Consider the following 18,251-nt stretch of genomic DNA (forward strand, 5'->3'; position numbering starts at 1 on the left):
GGGTACGAAAAAGGAGTCTCATCCCTCTCACTAGAGGCCATGCTCCATAGGACTGAATCCTGCTGGGCCAACTAGATAGGAAGCTACTTAGTGGGGAAGAGAGAAGGGCAAGTATCTCATTCCCATTGCTCTGGAAGTGGCTCTCAATGCAACAACTTGTGATACAAATATCTAAGGATGGTTTTCAGTATTCAGAGTTATTATAAGAACTTTTGAACAGAAAACTTGTGAGTATTTATGACAGGAAGTCAGTCAAAAAGCAGCTCTATATTTTGGAATAAGGGTTGTGTGTTGGGAGAAGAGAGGCATAATACTTGCTTTACTTTTTTATTTGATATTGAATGATTTATAATGCAATGAACACTATACTGCTCAGCTGCAATTTTGTTGTTTAGCAAGAATCAAGCACCAACAGTGCTAGGCTCAAGCTCTATGCTTTGAATACAAAGATAAAACAAGAGTCCCAGCATGAAGGAGCTTTTACCGTTCTCCTGATATCCCCAAGTACTATGTTTGTACAACATGTGGGGCTGAATGTAGACAGCCTTACAGGGAACTGGGGGTTCAAGGAGGCAGAGGTACAAGTACTTCATCCTAGGTAAAGGGCACAGCTTGTGAAAATACACAGGATTTAGAGTTATAATGCCAAGTCTGCAGTGCAGCTAGAATGTCTGCTTAGTTGGGACACAGAATTTGAAGGGGATACATCAATCAAGCACTGTGGTAAGCACTAGAAATATAGTACAAAGAACTGAAAAATTCCTATTTTTAAGGAATTTACAATGTAATGGTAGAGCCAAGTGCATAGAAAAATATTTATACAGTATAACTATAAAGTTAAAAAATACAAATACCTACAAAGTATAACCAAATATAACCTCTTTGCTATAAGGGAATGATCCAAGGTAGTTTAGCAGGAGGGAAAGTCAACAAAAGCTTCAACTTATGATTTTATATTAAAAGAAGAGAGGAACTACCATATTTTCCCATGTATAAGACATCTTCAAAAAATATTGTGGTCTAAAAACTGGGAGCATTCTATACAGTGATGGCAGCTTTTTTACTTGCATTTCCTGTTTTTTCATGCTTCTTGCCTTTGCACTGTTTCACATTTGTTACTGGTATTTTATGTTGCATTTTGCCACGTTCTGCCCAGAAATGGCTCAGAAAAGATTTTCATACAGTCTGAATTAAAGTTCAAAGTGATCCAGTCTGCATAAGTAAATGAAAATCATGCTGCTGAACATAAGACTGGTCTTCCTCCACCTGAGAAAACTATACAAGACTGGCTACAAGAAGAAACCCTACTGAAAATGCTGAGGCAGAAGGCCATGAGAGGAAAGTCAGCCAAATGGCCTGAGTTAGAGAGGGAATTGAAGAGAGGAATTGAAGAGCAAAGGACCATTGGCATTCCTATGTCCCCAAAGATGGTTCAGCATGAGGCAAGAAGAATTGCTGATGAAAAAGAAATGACTGATTTCAAAGGAGTAAATGATTGGTGCTTCAGGTTCATGAAACGGAATGATCTAAATATGCATCCACACACCAGACTTGCCCAGGGAGTGCTTGTGGTCAACCACAGACCAGAACACAGGCAGGAGAGCAGTCAGAGTCTCTCCTAAGACAGTGATGCATCATTAAACACAGATGAGGATGAGTGGGAGTTTTGACAGTGATGAGGAGTTGTATGAATTTTATAATGAATAAAACTTGAGTTAAAAAATTTATGTAATACATTATTTTTCAAATTTCACAGCCCAAAATTAAGGTTCTTATACATGGGAATGTCTTATATATGGGGAAGTACAGAAAATGAGACTGAGCAAGGAGCTCATTCTAGGTCAGAGTAAAGGCAGCAATGGGAATGTTGTGATTAGGTAAGAGATAAAGCTAGGCCAGATCAAAGTATGAGAGAGGGAGTAAAGTTTAATGAGAATAGAAAGATAGCTTGGGGGACAGGTAGTATAGAAAACAATTTTCTTTTGAGTTTTGAGTTGGCAGTTTGCAAAAAGTTGAAGAATGTGTGAAGAGAGAAAGTGAAAGTAGGGAACTAGACAGTTATTTCAAGATGTCTGGCTGAGGGCAGCTAGGTGGATAGAGCATTGACCCTGGAGACAGGAGGATCTGAGTTCAAATCCAGCCTCAGACACTTAATAATTACCTAGTTGTATGATCTTGGGCAAATCACTTAATCCCATTGTCTTACAAAAAGAAAAAAAAAAGATAGGAGTCATTTGGAAATGTGTGAAGTTCAACAAGTAAGGAATCAGTTGATAGGAAAAGGTTAAATAGAGATGGTTAAGTATACAACCTGATGAAGATGGGAATGAAGAAGACCAAATGCAGAAGGGTTAGAATTGGCAAAAAGGGCAATCTCTTTGTCAGAAAGTAGGAATATTTGGGGATAAAGACAGTAGAAGAGAAGGAACTTATATTGAATCAAATCAATTTTTCCAAAGTAAGAGACAACCTCATTAAATCTAGGGGCAGAGGAGGGAGAGGTATGAAGATATGGGAGGCTTAAAGAGATGATGGAAGGATTGGAATAAACAATTAATTAGAAAAAAAATAAAAGTTGCTTTGTTGCAGAGAAGGCCCATTTGAAGATGGATAACAAAAATTACAATGCACCAAATCAACACAAATGTGAGATTTTTTTTAGCTAATGTTTAGGAGTAGAAGTAGATGATAAGAATAATCCAGTTCTGAGGTTTGACCAGAAAGAAAGCAATAATTGTAAGTAATTGGAGGAAAAATCTTAGGAGTTGTTTTAAAAAATTAAAAGAATCAAAAGAAAAAGTAATAAGAAAAAGGGGTAAGGGATTTAAGAACAGAGGATAGTCTAGAAATGACTATTGGACTGAAGTTAGAAGAGAAAAGTGAAGTCAGAGCAAAAGGTAATAGTTTGAGAAAATACTAAGGAGTAGAGGGATTGGAGGAGTCTCAATAAGGGTTAAGAACTAACTCAGGAGGAGTAAAGAATAGGGAAAGGTGAAATGATAGGATATATTCAAATAGGGGAATATTAAAGTTTCTAACTAGGGAAGCATAACATTTATGGGTAAGGCAAGATCTAGGTAATTAAATCATTTCTATGCATGACTGAAGTGAACTTGAGATATATGCTATTGGATTTAAGACGGCTTAGGAAATGGGAGGTTAAGGATTAGAAGGAAGCATCTAAGTGGATATTAAAGTCCTCTGTATAAGGACTGGAGTTGAGAAAGGAAGAGAAACATTTTGGAAAATGTTTCTATAATGGGAAAATTGCTGAGGACTTTATATATTAGCTTGAGAAGTTTGTATTTGTAGTATAATAGATAAGTTTCTAAATTTCAAATAGAAGAGACTTGAGTTGGAATCCTGCTTTTGGCTTAAGGAACAAGTAACTTAACTTCCCTCACCTTTAATTTCTTTGCTTGAAAATGGGGATAATAATACTTGAAATATCTTCTTCAGGGGTTACTGTGTGAATCAAATGAGAAAAGACACATAAAATGTTCTGCAACTTAAGCATTACATAATCAGTTGTATTATCCTAAAAGCAGTAACTGGGAGTCACTGAAGATTTTTTAGAGAAGCTGTAACATAGTCAGATCTGTGTTTTAGCAATTTAGTTTTGGCCGTTATATGGAGGATAACTTAGAGAAAAGGTAAATATGATGTATCTAAAAATATATAGAAAAAAGTTGCACTAAAAACACGTTGCTCTCTACCTATGACTTTATTTAGAAAAATATTATCAAGTAATATAATTTCAAAATGATACTTAAAATCCTAAGGCTACCATTTTCTTGCAATTCTTCCAGCATAAATAGGTAAGGTATTAAATCTCTCAGGGATTTGCAGATGTTTACTAAAGGCAAAGAGTAATTGTATAGAATAAAAGTTGAGTTTCTAGAGTACATATGAAAAAAAGTCAATAATCATATTATTTTCTTACCAAATTATATTTCTATCTAAAAGTGGTATAGTGAAAAGGACAAGGAATTCAGTTTGAACAACTGAGTTTGAGTCCCAAGTCAGAGCCTTAATAGGGTCATACAGCTTAGACCTGTAAGGGACCTTCAAATTTACATAGTCATAGCCCTATGAAACCAAGAACAAAATCTGGTCATAGCCTTTATAAAGAAAAAAATTAGGGGCAGCTAGGTGGTGCAGTGGATAAAGCACTAGCCTTGGAGTCAGGAGTACCTGGGTTCAAATCTGGTCTCAGACACTTAATAATTACCTAGCTGTGTGTCCTTGGGCAAGCCACTTAACCCCATTTGCCTTGCAAAAAAACCTAAAAAAAAGAAAAAAAAATTGGTACCCAAGATGTTAAGAAATTTGTCCCTTATTACAAAGGGAATGACAGACTCTAGACTCATACTTCAGCCTTGTGACTCCAAATTCACTCATCTGTCCACATTGAGTAAATCTCTTCCTGTCTGGGTTTCAGTTTCCCCATCTATAAAACGGGGATAAAAACATTTCTTTTGCCTCCCTTATAAGAATAAAGAACACACTCCAAAGAGCTTTGTGATCAAAGTGATTGGGACAATATAAAGACAAGAGACAGAAATCATAGGAAATGGGTTCAAACTCTGACCCTTCTTCTTACTGCTTTCATTCATATGCTGCCCCCTTTCCCTATAGACATCCCCAGAGGTTCGATCTTAGATCCCCTCTCATTTCTCTACACTCTCCTCTCATTTTAAAAAAGTTGCATTACAGTCTGTTGTTTTTGCAATAAAGCATTTCAAATATACTTCTCCAAGATTTTCTTGTAACGTAACGAAATTAAACCAATACAACAATATTCTACATCCATTGTCCCTCACCTTTCAGTGGAGAAAAGTATGTGGGTGCAATTAGGTGCCCCAATGGATAGAGCATGATAGAAGATGATAGTTTGGTATGTGGAGTCTAGTGAAATTTTTATTAAAGATGGGAGTCAGGCAGCTAGGTGGCAAAGTGGATAGGAGTACCAGGCCTGGAGTCAGGAGGACCTGAGTTCAAATGCCACCTCAGACACTTAATTACCTAGCTGTGTGAACTTGGGTAAGTCAATTAACTCCATTGCCTCAAATAAATTTTATTTTAGGTTTTTGCAAGGCAAACGGGGTTAAGTGGCTTGCCCAAGGCCACATACCTAGGTAATTATTAAGTGTCTGAGACCAGATCTGAACCCATGTCCTCCTGACTCCAGGGCCAATGCTTTATCCACTGTACCACCTAGCCACCCCCAAATAAAATTTTTTAAAAAGGAAAGTGTGTTTTATCACCTAGAGTTCAGATCAATTTAGTAAAATTTGCCTGACTCCCTTACTGTTCTCACAATCCATACTTCCTCTTTTAATGATATCACTAGTTTTTATGAATTCAAACATCATCTCCCTGCTAATGGTTTCCAAATCTCTTTCCCAAGCTCCAGTCCCATGACACCAACTGGCAGAAATTTCAAACTCAATGTCTAAAATTTAACTTTTTACCTATGTTTCTCCTACTTCAAAATTTCCCCATTTCTGTTTAAGAGCATTATCATCCTTCCAGTCACCCTTTTTTCTCAGGATCAGAGATATCTTCAACCACTCCCTATCTCTACTTCCACAGCCGATCAGCTGCCAAGTCTTGGTGATTCCATCTTAATCTCTCCATTTCACTTTCTTTGCATGACCTCTCTGGAAGTCAGACCCCCCTACACTTCACTGCCTTACCAGAATTATTCTAATACTTTCTCTTCCTAATCACCCTCCACACAACTACAATTCAATTGGTTGCATGATCTCAATAAAGCAGTTGCTTCCAAAAATGACCATTACAAAACTATGTCTATCTACCCTGGTGACTCTGATCCTTGTTCTTTCCCAAGTTAACCACCCCATGTCCTGGAGTCTTTCTTATGTTCTCTTAACAGTGTGAGGAAACCAATGGGATATAATAGTTGTTCAGGACTTACATTTGCCATGTGAGCAGTTTATCTTATATTTTATAATCATACACTTCTTTGATGTCATCTTTTACACAGCTTCTCCTTCATAATTTCTTACTTTAATGTGCTCCAACCTCATACTCACCATATACCTTTTCATTGCCGTCTGGGTGATTCTCAACTTAAAAATTTATGGAACTGAGACATTAATGCATTCATGGTGGAGTTTTGAACTGATCCAATCTTTCTGGAGAGTAATTTGGGATTATGCCCAAAGGATAAAAAAAATGTGCATACCTTTTGATCCAGTAATACTATTACTGAATAGATCATGAAAAATGGTAAAAATCCCGCATGTACAAAAATATTCATAGCAGCTCTTTTTGTAGTGGCAAAGATTTGGAAATTAAGGGGATACTCATCATTTGAAATTGTGGTTTATGTATGTGATGGAACACTATTGTTCCATAAGAAATCATGAGGGATAGGATTTCAGAAAAACCTGGAGAGATTTGCAGGAATTGATGTTGAGTGAAATGAGCAGAATGAGAAGAACATTATACATACTAACAACAACTGAGACTTGACCATGATTGTCTTGTTCATGTCAGTAGTTCAGGAATCAAAGACAATTTTAAAAGACTTGTAATTGATATCCAAAGGAGGAACTGTGGGATTTAAATGAAGACCAAAACTTTTTATCTTCAATTTAAAAAAAAACAACTATGAAGACTACAGCATCCTGTGACACTATAGTGTCCAATAACTACCAAAAGAATAGTGGTTTTTAAAAAATAAGCCCGTTTCACAGAAGAAACAGAACAATACCGGACAATAACCCACACAAACCCAATCTTCTGCCCTTGTTTAATTCATGAGCTATTTTTCTATTTAAAGTGTCTGTTCCAGATACACATCCATACTGATAGACAAGCTCTAAAGGTTGTCCATCCAAATAAACATCATGTCTGAGTAAAAGTCATTCATTCACTTAGCTATTCCTAAGTGATAGATGTGCCAAATATTTTTTTTAATGGATGTTATTTAAGAGGATTTGCAATGTTCTGGAACTCAACACAATCAGCACAATGTCAGTTAAAACTGGACATCTGCAGTACATCACTCTTTAGAAAATCCATTTTCCAATCGGATTTCCCTCATTACAGTGTTAGATACCTTTGACAAACAAACATCATTCTGTTTCATAATTAATATTTGCAATGAAAGTTCTCAAACAAGATTTTGATGTCAAAAATCTTGCATAACTTTGACATATGTAAAGAAACATTGTTGAGAGGAAAAGATTGAATTTTGCTGTTGAATCAATACAAATTTATTCAGCACCTAACATAGAACAGAATGATGAACTAAAGAGATAGAGAAAGGCTAACTATAAGGTAGTCCCATTTTAGTCGCTGAGTAAACAGACAAAAATGAACAGTCACTGCCCACTGATAACCTTCTTCAAAAGAAGTTTAATAATATAAATCAATTGTGCTGGGTTAGAGGATAGAAAGCTGGTCTCAAAGTCAGAAGCCCTCAAGATACATACTGGCTGTAATAATCTTTCAGTTCTCCAGACATCTCTTTGTAGAAGAGATGCTCATCTACATTAGTAGAGCCTCCTCAGGAGTTTTACCAATCTACCAATGAAATCACAAATAAGGATAAAATTAATTAGTTGCCATAAAGAGAAGACCAACATTTGATCTACTTGCCAAGGGAAAGAGATGACAACACATTACAACAGTTTAGAATGAAAATTCCTTTGCAAAACCTCACAGAGAAGGCTGATAAGAGTATGTGTAATTTTATCTCAAAAAAAGTTGACTTTAGAGGAAAAAAAAAAAACCAAGTCTAAGGAAACACAAGTGGGAGACTGAACCAATCAATCATCCACACAGCTGCCAAAATAATTGTCTTAATACACAGATCAGATTATGTCACTGTTCTTTTCAAATGAATTCTCAAGCTTTATGGTGCCTCAAGGCTAAAATGCAAACTGTTTGCATGACATTTTAATCCCTGCATTAATTTGGCTCCAGACTACCTTTCTGGATTTATTTCATAGTACTTCCCTTCCAATCCTCCTATTTCTGACAAATTTATCAACTTGCTGATCCCCAAACTGGGTAGAGTCTGTGCTTTTGCAGTGACTGGTCCCCTCTCTCCCATATTTTACAGGACATTTCCCTCATCTTAACCTCTAAAAATGTTTAGCTTTCCTTCTAGAGTTCTTTTACCTAAGAACTCCAGATTCCTCTAGCTGAATGGCGAAGATTACAGATTTTTCTCCCTAAGAGGACAAAAGCTTCTGGATAAAGCCTTTTTTTTTTGGTCTTTCCTCAGTGGCCTTGCATCATGAATGAAGGACACCGAGGAGGCATTAATAAATATCAGAATCAAACCGTCTGTGTCGGCACAAGGAAAATCACTTCTCTGGGGTCTGTTTCCTCATCCAAAAATGGAGGTCTCTTCCAGTTCCAAATCCTACCAATCAGGTCCCTCAATGAAACAACCCAAGCCTCCATTCTACTGGGGGGAAGAGGGCACACCATGTACAGATGGAGGGGCACACCAACACGCACACGAGCATGTCGAGGGCAGGCACTGGGACCTGGCAGAGATCAGGCAAGGCTTCACGGAGAACCTTCTGGTTCTCTTGGAGTCTTTTGAAAGAAAACAGAGATTTTTAAGAGAAGCGGGTTTAGGAGCGACGTTGAGGGATGGCAACGGCCAATGCAAAGAGCAGGAGATGGAAGCTGAGGCGTGAGGACCGGCGGGGGAGCCGGGACGGCTGGGCCGCGGCGGAGTGCAGGAGGAGAAGGCATATCGCGGTGAGAACGGCCGGGCGGGGCGCGGGGGGCACATGTTCCGGCTTCCCCGGGCTTAGGGGTGCCGGAACCCGACGGTCAGGGTTAGCTTCCTTCGGCCCCCCCCCCCCCCCCGCCCGGGAAGGGTCTCTGAAGAGCGGCACCCGGGGGCCGCGCGCGAAGGCTTCCCGCCCGGCACTTCCGGGAATGGGCTCGCTGGGATCTCGGGGCCGGAGCTGCCACGCGCTCGGGAACCACCGCCCCGGCGCCGCTCGGCTCCTCTCCGCCGACCCCACGCAGTGGAGTCCGACCCGCGGAGTTCTCGCGAGACGGAACGGGACTGCTTCCTCCCGGCATCCCTCTCGGCGGCCGCCGCTGTCGCCGCCGCCGCCGCCGCCGCCGTCGCCGCCGCCGCTACCGCCGCCGCCGCCGCCGCCGCCGCGGCTTGTAGGAGGGGGAAGGGAAGGCTTCTGGGCTGATTGGAGGGGGGAGGGAGCGGGGCGAGCGGAGCGGAGCGGAGGGCGGCCATGTTGGGAGAGAGGCGGCTGCAGTAGTCGGCGGAGCGGACCGGGACCGGGGCCGAGGCCAGGCGGGCCGGAGCCGGGGGCGGGAGCGGGAGCGGCGGCGGCGCCGGCGGATCGGCCTTTCTAAGGATCCTGCCCGGGCTCCGGGGGCCGGGGCGGCGCCATGAGCGGAGGGACCCCCTACATCGGCAGCAAGATCAGCCTCATCTCCAAGGCGGAAATCCGCTATGAGGGCATCCTCTACACCATCGACACGGAGAACTCCACCGTGGCCCTCGCCAAAGGTACGGCCGGGCGAGATCGGCGGGAGGGCTCCGCGGCCCCGACCTCGGGCCTCCTCCCCGCCGGCCTCTCGCGCACGCTGCGACGCCGACTCGGGGTCCGCGGAAGCCAGCGGTGCCTGGGAGCGCCCGGCGAGGCCTAGGCACAAAAGCCGCCCCGGGCTGGAGTGGAATCTCGGGTGGTCAGCGTGGGGGGAGGGCGCCGGCGCACCCCCGGGCGGGCGAGCGTGACCGCCGGGGCCGCGAGGAGCGCAGAAATTGGGCCAGATTGTGCTCGGATATTGCTAAACACAAGCTAAGGACCTTTTTACATTTTTTTCCCCCTCGCAGTAAATGTCATCTCTTTATCTTTATAACCTTAATAGCGGCTGTAGCCTTTTTGTGTCGCTCTTCTTTAGAAAAGAGCATTTTTGTATTGCCAACTAGAAGTGTTTCAAGCGACGTGAAATTTTAAGCATTTGCGAACCTTGAGCCAAGATTCAGTTTGTACCTTGTAGATTAAAGCGTCTAAAAAGACTATAAATAACACCTTAAGCTGCAAACTTGTTTGAAAAGTAATATTTACCTGCTAGACCAGAAGAGTTCCGAAAGCTTATGCAATGACCCATTTAAGGGTGTGAATTCATTCTAAAACAAGACTGAGCTTCAGCTAGTTCTTAGAGTACGTTTCTATCTTGGAAATAGAGTGAAAGAGAGTTGAATTTAAGATGAACGTTGAAAAAGCAGACTTGAATGGATGGTGTAGTGATAATGTGGATCTTTGTGGAGCCTTGTGATAAAAAGGGGGAAGTTCTGAGCTGGGATATTTATGAGACTTGTCCTACTGGTAGCGTTCAGCATTGCCACAGGATGTCTGGTTTTTGTTTCCTTTCACATGTTTTTGCACCTTAGGCTGGAAGAAAGAGATGAAGAGAATAACCTGTTCAGACTTTTTGGCATAGAGATTCTCCTACTGCTCAAAAGTGACAATATTGTAAACTAGAAAGACTAACATAATGCCTTCCTAGGAAACAGGTGGTTATTCCTATTTTCTCTCTAAGGTTCAGTCTTCAATTTCCTGAGGGTAGAGAGGAATAACTAAGAGTGTGAGGAAAAATAAAAGTTTTTTTTTAAACCAGTTTAATTGATGTTTTGAATTGAACATGCACTTGGAGTTGTAGAACCCAAGCAAAGTTTTGAAGTTTAGAAAATAGCCACTGGTTGACACTTTTCTATTTCACATTGATCCAAACCAGTAAAAATATTAGTATTACTTGTCCTTTTTCCAAATGACTCCTGTGACGCTGTTGAGAGGCAAGGATAACATCTGTCAAAGCTTGTTTGTTATAATGAAAAAAGACGTGTTGTCATTGGGTCTAAAGGGGCACAATCTGAACTCCTTTGTATATTATAACTAAATTCATAATGTGGAAGGGTGCTTTTTATAACGAAGTTTTATTGTTTACTTCTTTAGTTAGTTTTAGTGGTCTTGTTCTTGTGTTCTTGGTTTTGTTGGTGTTTTAAAATCATTCTCTAAAAACTAAATTCCTTCCAAGAGCATAAGTAGTACAATAGGAAAGCATTGTAAAACTATCCTTGTTAAAAACATTGCTTCATTATAACAAAAAGATGCCCAGGTAAATAATACTTAACTACCTTGAATAGAGTTTTTCTAATGAGCACAATACTAGAAAACCCTTTTGGTTTATACATGATATAGTTATTGCTTCTTTGGAGAAACTGCTGATCTTACACAAATTTTCTTGTTTTTGTGAATTCAAAATATAGTTATAGGTTTATATTTATACAAGTTCCATCATCTACTTCTCCTATACTTTTTTTGGTAATTACCAAAAGGTTATCACAAATGCATAATTCAGAGGGATCAACTGAAAAATAATTCCAAATTAGAATGGTACTTTGGCTTTATATTAGCTTTTGAAAAAATACTGTGTTCACATTATTTTGTCTAATAAGCCTTGAGGAATAAAAAAAGGAAACAGTGCAAATTGAAAATTTCAGTCTTCATTATCAGCAACTTCATTTTTTCTCCATTCTTGCTACCAGCAAAAGATGACCAGTAAGAATGTACTTGGTTAAAGCTTAAACCTAACTTTTTGCATTATGCCAAAATTACATTCTGTCACAAAACCACATTTTTACTGAACCAGCAGTCATTATTGTTCAGTTGACTTCTAAGCAGCCTTAGATAAGATTCTGTGTTTTGCTTAAGGTAAAGCTACATTCTTTGTTGCTTTGTAAGCAATTTTATGTACTTAAGATTCCAACCCACACATAATTTGTTCTTGTATCTTAACTGAGTAAATAATTCAATACTTGCTGTTGTTCGAGTTTAAAATTTTATTGTCATATGGTTCTGCATTTGAAATTCATCAGTTTAACATTTTCTTGAGTAAAAAAATAGTTTCTAAATGTGTATTAGAGGATTTTTGCCCTATGAAAAAAAGGTATCAGCTTTGCAAAAAATTAATTAACTTGTTGCAGCTATATCATGGATTCCTATAGAAATCTAATCCAATTTAACTCAAAAAAGTAGATATCTACATATTATAAATCTAATACTTTTATTGTTTTTCAGTTTTAATGCACCCTATTTTAATGTATACTTAATTTGCTCCCTTGAAATTTGGAAATTCCAATTTCAGAGTCACAAAGAATTTGAGTTGGAAGGGACTTCAGTTCATAAAGTTTGGTTGCTTGCAGAACATGAATCCTTTCTCTGCTATACCAGATTAGAGATTGTTCAGCATTTGCTTGAAGATCTCCAGAGAAAACTTATCCCTGGCTAACCCATTCTACCCTTCAGTGAACTCTTCTTTGCAGCTTCACTCATCACATAGTTTTGCCCTCCAGAGAATAAATGTAATTCTTCTTATCTATCACCCCATCATATATCTGAAAAATACTCATATAATAAAATTTAATAAAATTATATTAATCATTCTTAGACAATCAGAATTAGTTTAATAATCAAAACATAGGGGCAGCTAGGTGGTACAGTGGATAGAGCTCGGGTCCTGGAGTCAGGAGTACCTGAGTTCAAATTCGACCTCAGACACTTAAATCATTACCAGCTGTGTGGCCTTGGGCAAGTCACTTAACCCCAATTTGCCTTGCAAAAAAAACCCTAAAAAAATAAAGCATAAAGTACAATGTAATTTTATTTTTATTTTTTTTTTTTTTGCAAGGCAAATTGGGGTCAAAAGTGGCTTGCCCAAGGCCACACAGCTAGTAATGATTAAGTGTCTGAGGTCGAATTTGAACTCAGGTCTTCCTGACTCCAGGACCGGAGCTCTATCCAATGTACCACCTAGCTGCCCCAACAGTGTAATTTTAAGACTTCAATTTGGATTTGTTACTCAAGCTATGTTGGCAGATTTGCATGGGATCTCATATTTTAATACAAAGAAGCATTTTGTGAACTTTTAAAGTCCTATCTAAATGTGAACTATCTTCTCTTTTTAACATTTCTCCAAGATCCATGATTTCATCAGAATGGAGGCTTCTTTTACTGCTAGAGAGCACAACCTCTTGGTGCTTTAGCTGACAATATTCATATATGGGGGATTGGGGGGGAGAAAAGGGGTGAGTCATCTTCTGAAGACAGACATCTCCTGTCCCATAGATGACAGGAATAAAGCCATCCCCAGGTCTGTACTTGTAGCTTTTCTAGCTTGCTGAAAATTTTTTTTTTACTTAATATCCAGCTTGCTCAATGATAATGACCTCTCCAAACTTAACTAGGTGGTCTTTAGATATGCTTGCAGTCATTTAGTAGAGATCTCTATTTGAAATCTGACTTCCACCAGTCTTTGGCATAGTTTTCACCAGCCTAGAGTACTCCTCAAGGTATTGTGGTATTAGAGAAGGACTTTAATGGGTGAAATATTTGCTATAGGAGTAGTAAAACTGATAGCAATGTTAATATTACTGGGATAATTAATCATATGAAGCTTATGCTTGAATATACAATTTTGAGATTTACAAAGACAATTCAATTCAATCAATCCTCAAAATAATGCTGTGAGCTTGGTACTAGAAATATTGTAAATCTCATTATAGTCTGAAACTGAGTTTCTGAGAAGCTAAGTGACTTCTCCATTTTTATTTGGCTAGCAAGCTTTCTAAACAACCACCAGACTCAGATCTCTCCTGGCTCCAAGCCCTGTACTTATTCCATTCTCCCAGCTGCACCATCTCTGTGATAGTCACTTGACCCCCCCCCCAAACCTTAGTTTCCTCATTTGTAAAATTGGAACAATACCACACATACAGCTCAAATAAAAAAATGTCTAAATCTTGAAAACGCTATATATCATTTATTATAATTCACATTTACATGGCATTTTTGTGGTCCCTAAAACATTTCTGTGACAACATTTTGCAAATATTATTGTCCCTATTCTGAAAAGTGAGAAAATTGAGGTTCAGAGAAATTGTGATTTCCTTAAGATTTGGATTTGATTTATGTAATTTCAATTTTAATTACCAACCTTAGTATTTTATCTAGAAAACTCAAGATAAAGTGATGGCTTGTGTTGCTTATGACTTGTAAAATTCGTGTCATTGTTTTATTACTTGTTATCCTTTGAAGTTATCAATCCTTAAAAATTAAGGCATTTTTGAAGGAGTTTAAACAAGTGTACTGATGTTGCTGAAATGTTTTTTTAAACATTGTCCCTGTCCCTTCATCAATGATTCTATGTAATTTTAGAACCAAAAAAATACTTTAAAGATCATTTCTTGCAGCTATGACTTAATATCACAAGACTGAGCACACATAGAACAGTTATAGTTATTAAATACTCCCAATCATGGAATATACCAGTATTGGGAAACATTTCTGGTAAGCATTGTAATTTGGGATTACAGTCTTTAACACATAAGTGAGGTTTATAGATGAGATCACTCATTCAGTTAAAATAACAAGAACCTCAAATAAAGACCCTAGTCCAAAGCACAGAAGCATTTGTTTGAAGTGTTTATATGGGTAAAAACAGTTCCATGTGTTCTTACTCTGGTAAAATACTCTGTGGGTGTTCGATTGCCATTTCATGGAAAAATAAAGGTAGCTAGGTTTCACAGTAGATAGGGGTTCAGTTGATCTAGAGTCAGGAAGATCTGAGTTAGATCTGGAGCCAAGAAGATTTGGACACTTACTAGCTAGGTAACTGAGCAAGACTCTTAATTTCTGTCTGACAGTTTTCTCATCTGTAAAATAGGGGTGATGATGTTGATGATAATTATAGCTGTCATATATGTGGTGTTCTAAGGTTTGAAAAATATATATGTATAAATGTTATAATAAATTTTAATATTTTAATTAATTTTTAATTTATTTTAAATATTTTAAATTATTTAAGCTTAATAAATTTAAAACTATAAATCTTATGAAATAAATACTATTTCCCGCCCCCATTTTACAGATGAGGAAACTGAGACTAGCAGAAGTAAAGTTACTTAATTCAGATCACAGAGCTAGTTCAATGTCTACACCCAAATTTGAGCTCAGCTCTTCCTAAGTACAGGTCCAAACCTCTATTCATTTTGACATCTATACTGTCTACCTCCCAGGGTTAATGTAAGGATAAAGTAAGATGAAATTTAAAGAATATTTTGAAAATCTGAAAACACTTTATAAATGCAACCTATTATGGTGCTACATTGTAGAGAAACTGTATAAAAACTACCTGCTTTCAGAATTATCAAGTCTTGATCAAAATCAAGACATTTGGGACAGTTTAAAAATAAGTACATTGATTTCATCTGTAAGATTGCTTAAGCAATGCCATCCATTCTTCCCTTATCATTGATAATGATGAAAGCTTAGAATTAAAAGGGACCCTTAAAGATTATCTAATTCACCTGTGGCTTCATTTTTTACAGTTGCGGAAATTCCCCCTTAAAGAAGAAGATCCTTGCCTAAGTTCACATGGTGAATTAGTGTCAGGGATGGAATCATAACCCAGATAGTTTTTAAAAATCTTTTTATTTAAAATTGCTATCTTTTGGTTTTATGCCACTTTAATTACTAAATATGTCCTTCTCTCACCCAAAGAGCCCTGCTTTTTAATAAAGAAAAAAGTCAATTCAGCAAAACTTATGACAGCATCTATACTAACCTATACCAAATTCCTTCCCAGTAGTATTCCTCCAGTAAGCTGAGAGTTAAATTTTCATTGTGAGCATTTATACTTTGGCAAATATAATAATTCAGGCTTATTTTTGTCTGATTGATTGTTTGGTCTAAAAGTGGTAGAGAAAATTTTAAAGAAGATCACATACAGGGGCAGCAAGGTGGCGCAGTGGATAGAGCACCGGCCCCGGAGTCAGGAGTACCTGGGTTCAAATCCGGCCTCAGACACTTAATAATTACCTAGCTGTATGGCCTTGGGCAAGCCACTTAACCCCATTTGCCTTGCAAAAACCTAAAAACAAAAAAAAGAAGATCATGTACAAAAAAATCTTTTTTTCCTGGAGAGCCAGTTAAACACTGCCAACATACCTCTTCTCATAGTATCTTCAACTAAGGATGGATATGAATTCTTATATCTTTCCTTCCAGGTCAAATTTGGCCTTTATAAATACACAGCATTCTTTTTGGTTTTGTTCTTTCCATTTACATTATCTTTGTACATCTTGCTTTTTGAACTTGATTTTATATAGTTGATAAGTTTTTACTATGCTTCTCTGAATTCTTGATATTCATCATCTTACAACACAGTGATACTAAATTATATTCACACATTGTATTTCCCAATCAATGAATTTGAACTGACTTTACAGTTCTATTACTTCCCAAACTATACTATAAACACATTGTATATATGGACTTTTCTTTTTGTCTTTGATCTTGTTTGTGTGTGTGTGTGTGTGTGTATACATATATATGTATACACACACACATATACATACATAGCAATGGGATCTTTGGATCAGAAAGTATGGGCAATTCAGGATCTTTGTTAGGTGTTTCTTTCCAGAAAGATTTAACCAGTTCACAGCTCCTCTATTAGCAACTCCTCCAGCATTATTCTAAAGGGTTAAAAAGTCTCAAGGAAAATTAGGAGAATTATAAATTTTCCACTGTAGTGGAAAAGGAAGTCTGCTCTTTACCATATTTTTTACTTTTAGCTAGTCATTCATCTTTATGGACTTGTTTATGATTTGTGAAATATAAATAACATTTTGCTTACCTCAGAAAATGAGATTGGGTCACATGGCATCTTCCTGTTTAAAATATATAATATATATAAAATATATACAATTCCATGCCAGTGTACATTAAAGGTTTTGATTCCTAGTTTTGTTCTTTCTTCAGGATAGAATGAACTCTTCTAAAATAATTCCTTTTCTATTTTTCTTAATCATGTTTAAACAAAATTATTAGTAGGAAAATTAAATGATTAATTGACTGTTGACATATATCACAGACCATGAGGAATACGCTTAGAAAAAGAAATTAAAATTCCATTTAAGGTAACACTTCCTATGGCTACTTGACTCCATGACACTTGTAATCTACCTATTTGTTGTATCTTTATGTTTTATTGAGAGGCATCATGGTATGGTGAATCAGATTAGCAATGGAAAATGCTTGTCTTGGAGTCAGGAAAATATTGGACTAATGACCTGCCTCTGACACTTACTAGTAGCTACTTTATCCTGAGAAAAATCGATCTTTCAGCTTTAATTTCCTTTTCTTTCTTTTTTTTTCTTTTAAATATTTTATTTACTTATTTTTCCAACTACATTCAGTGGTAGTTTTCAACAATTTTTTTTGCAAGGTTTTGAGTTTTACATTTTTATCCCCTTCTCTCCCCCCCTTCCTCTGATAGATAGCAATCTAAAATGGGTTGTACATATGCCACCATGCTAAAACATGGATCTATATTAATCATGTTGTAAAAGAAGGATCCAATCCAAACCAAAAAAAAATTAGAGAAAATGACACATAAGACCACTTTTTATAATTGAAGATAGTAAGCTTTAGTCTGCATTTAAACTCCACAGTTCCATCTCTGTATATGGATGGTATTTTCCATCACAAATCTTTTAGAATTATCTTTGATTATTGTACTGATGAAGAGAACAAGTCCATCTTAGTTTATCATCACCCATTATTGCTGTTAGTGTATATAATGTTCTTCTGGTTTTGCCTACTTCACTCAGTATTAATTCATGCAGGTCTTTCCAGGCTACTCTGAAGCCCCATTCTTCATGATTTTTACTAGAACAGTAATGTTCCATCACATTCATATATTACAATTTGTTTAGCCATTTCCCAATTAATAGACATCCCCTCAATTTCCAATTCTTTGTCACTACAAAAAGAGCTGATTATAACTATTTTTGTATATGTGGCTTTTTTTACCCTAGTTTGTGATCTCTTTGGGATGCAGACCTAATAGGAATATTGCTGGATCAAAGAGTATGCATAGTTTTATTGCCCTTTGGGAATAATTCCAAATTGCTCTCCAGAAAGACTGGATCAGTTCACAACTCTGCCAACAATGTATTAGCATCCCTTTCTTAAAGGGTCATTATAAATAGTAGATTAAATATTATATGTAAAGTTGTGCAAGCCTTAAAGCAACATTAAAATTTTAACTATTGCTGTTAGTCCTAAAGCTTCTAAATTCCCTTCATTCCTTTCACACTCCTAAAAAATCAAAGCTAGAATTCCTGGAGTACAGATTCTTTCACTCTGAAACATAAT

The 18,251-nt window shown here is 37.7% G+C and overlaps 1 protein-coding gene across 2 annotated transcripts in view; it reads left to right on the top strand.

Annotated features, from left to right (window-relative positions):
- The first annotated feature begins 9,250 nt into the window (after window positions 1-9,250).
- Window positions 9,251-18,251, top strand: part of LSM14A (LSM14A mRNA processing body assembly factor) — a 52,181-nt gene continuing 43,180 nt past the window's right edge. The window contains exon 1 of one of the 2 annotated variants that reach the window (XM_074211502.1): window positions 9,251-9,535. In XM_074211502.1, the coding sequence (XP_074067603.1) occupies window positions 9,415-9,535 (121 nt within the window). In that variant the 5' untranslated portion in view covers window positions 9,251-9,414. The remainder of the gene's footprint in view (window positions 9,536-18,251) is intronic. The other variant, XM_074211501.1, reaches the window with a different exon arrangement.

Source organism: Macrotis lagotis, chromosome 1, assembly GCF_037893015.1.
Source record: "Macrotis lagotis isolate mMagLag1 chromosome 1, bilby.v1.9.chrom.fasta, whole genome shotgun sequence".
NCBI classification, from domain to species: domain Eukaryota; kingdom Metazoa; phylum Chordata; class Mammalia; order Peramelemorphia; family Peramelidae; genus Macrotis; species Macrotis lagotis.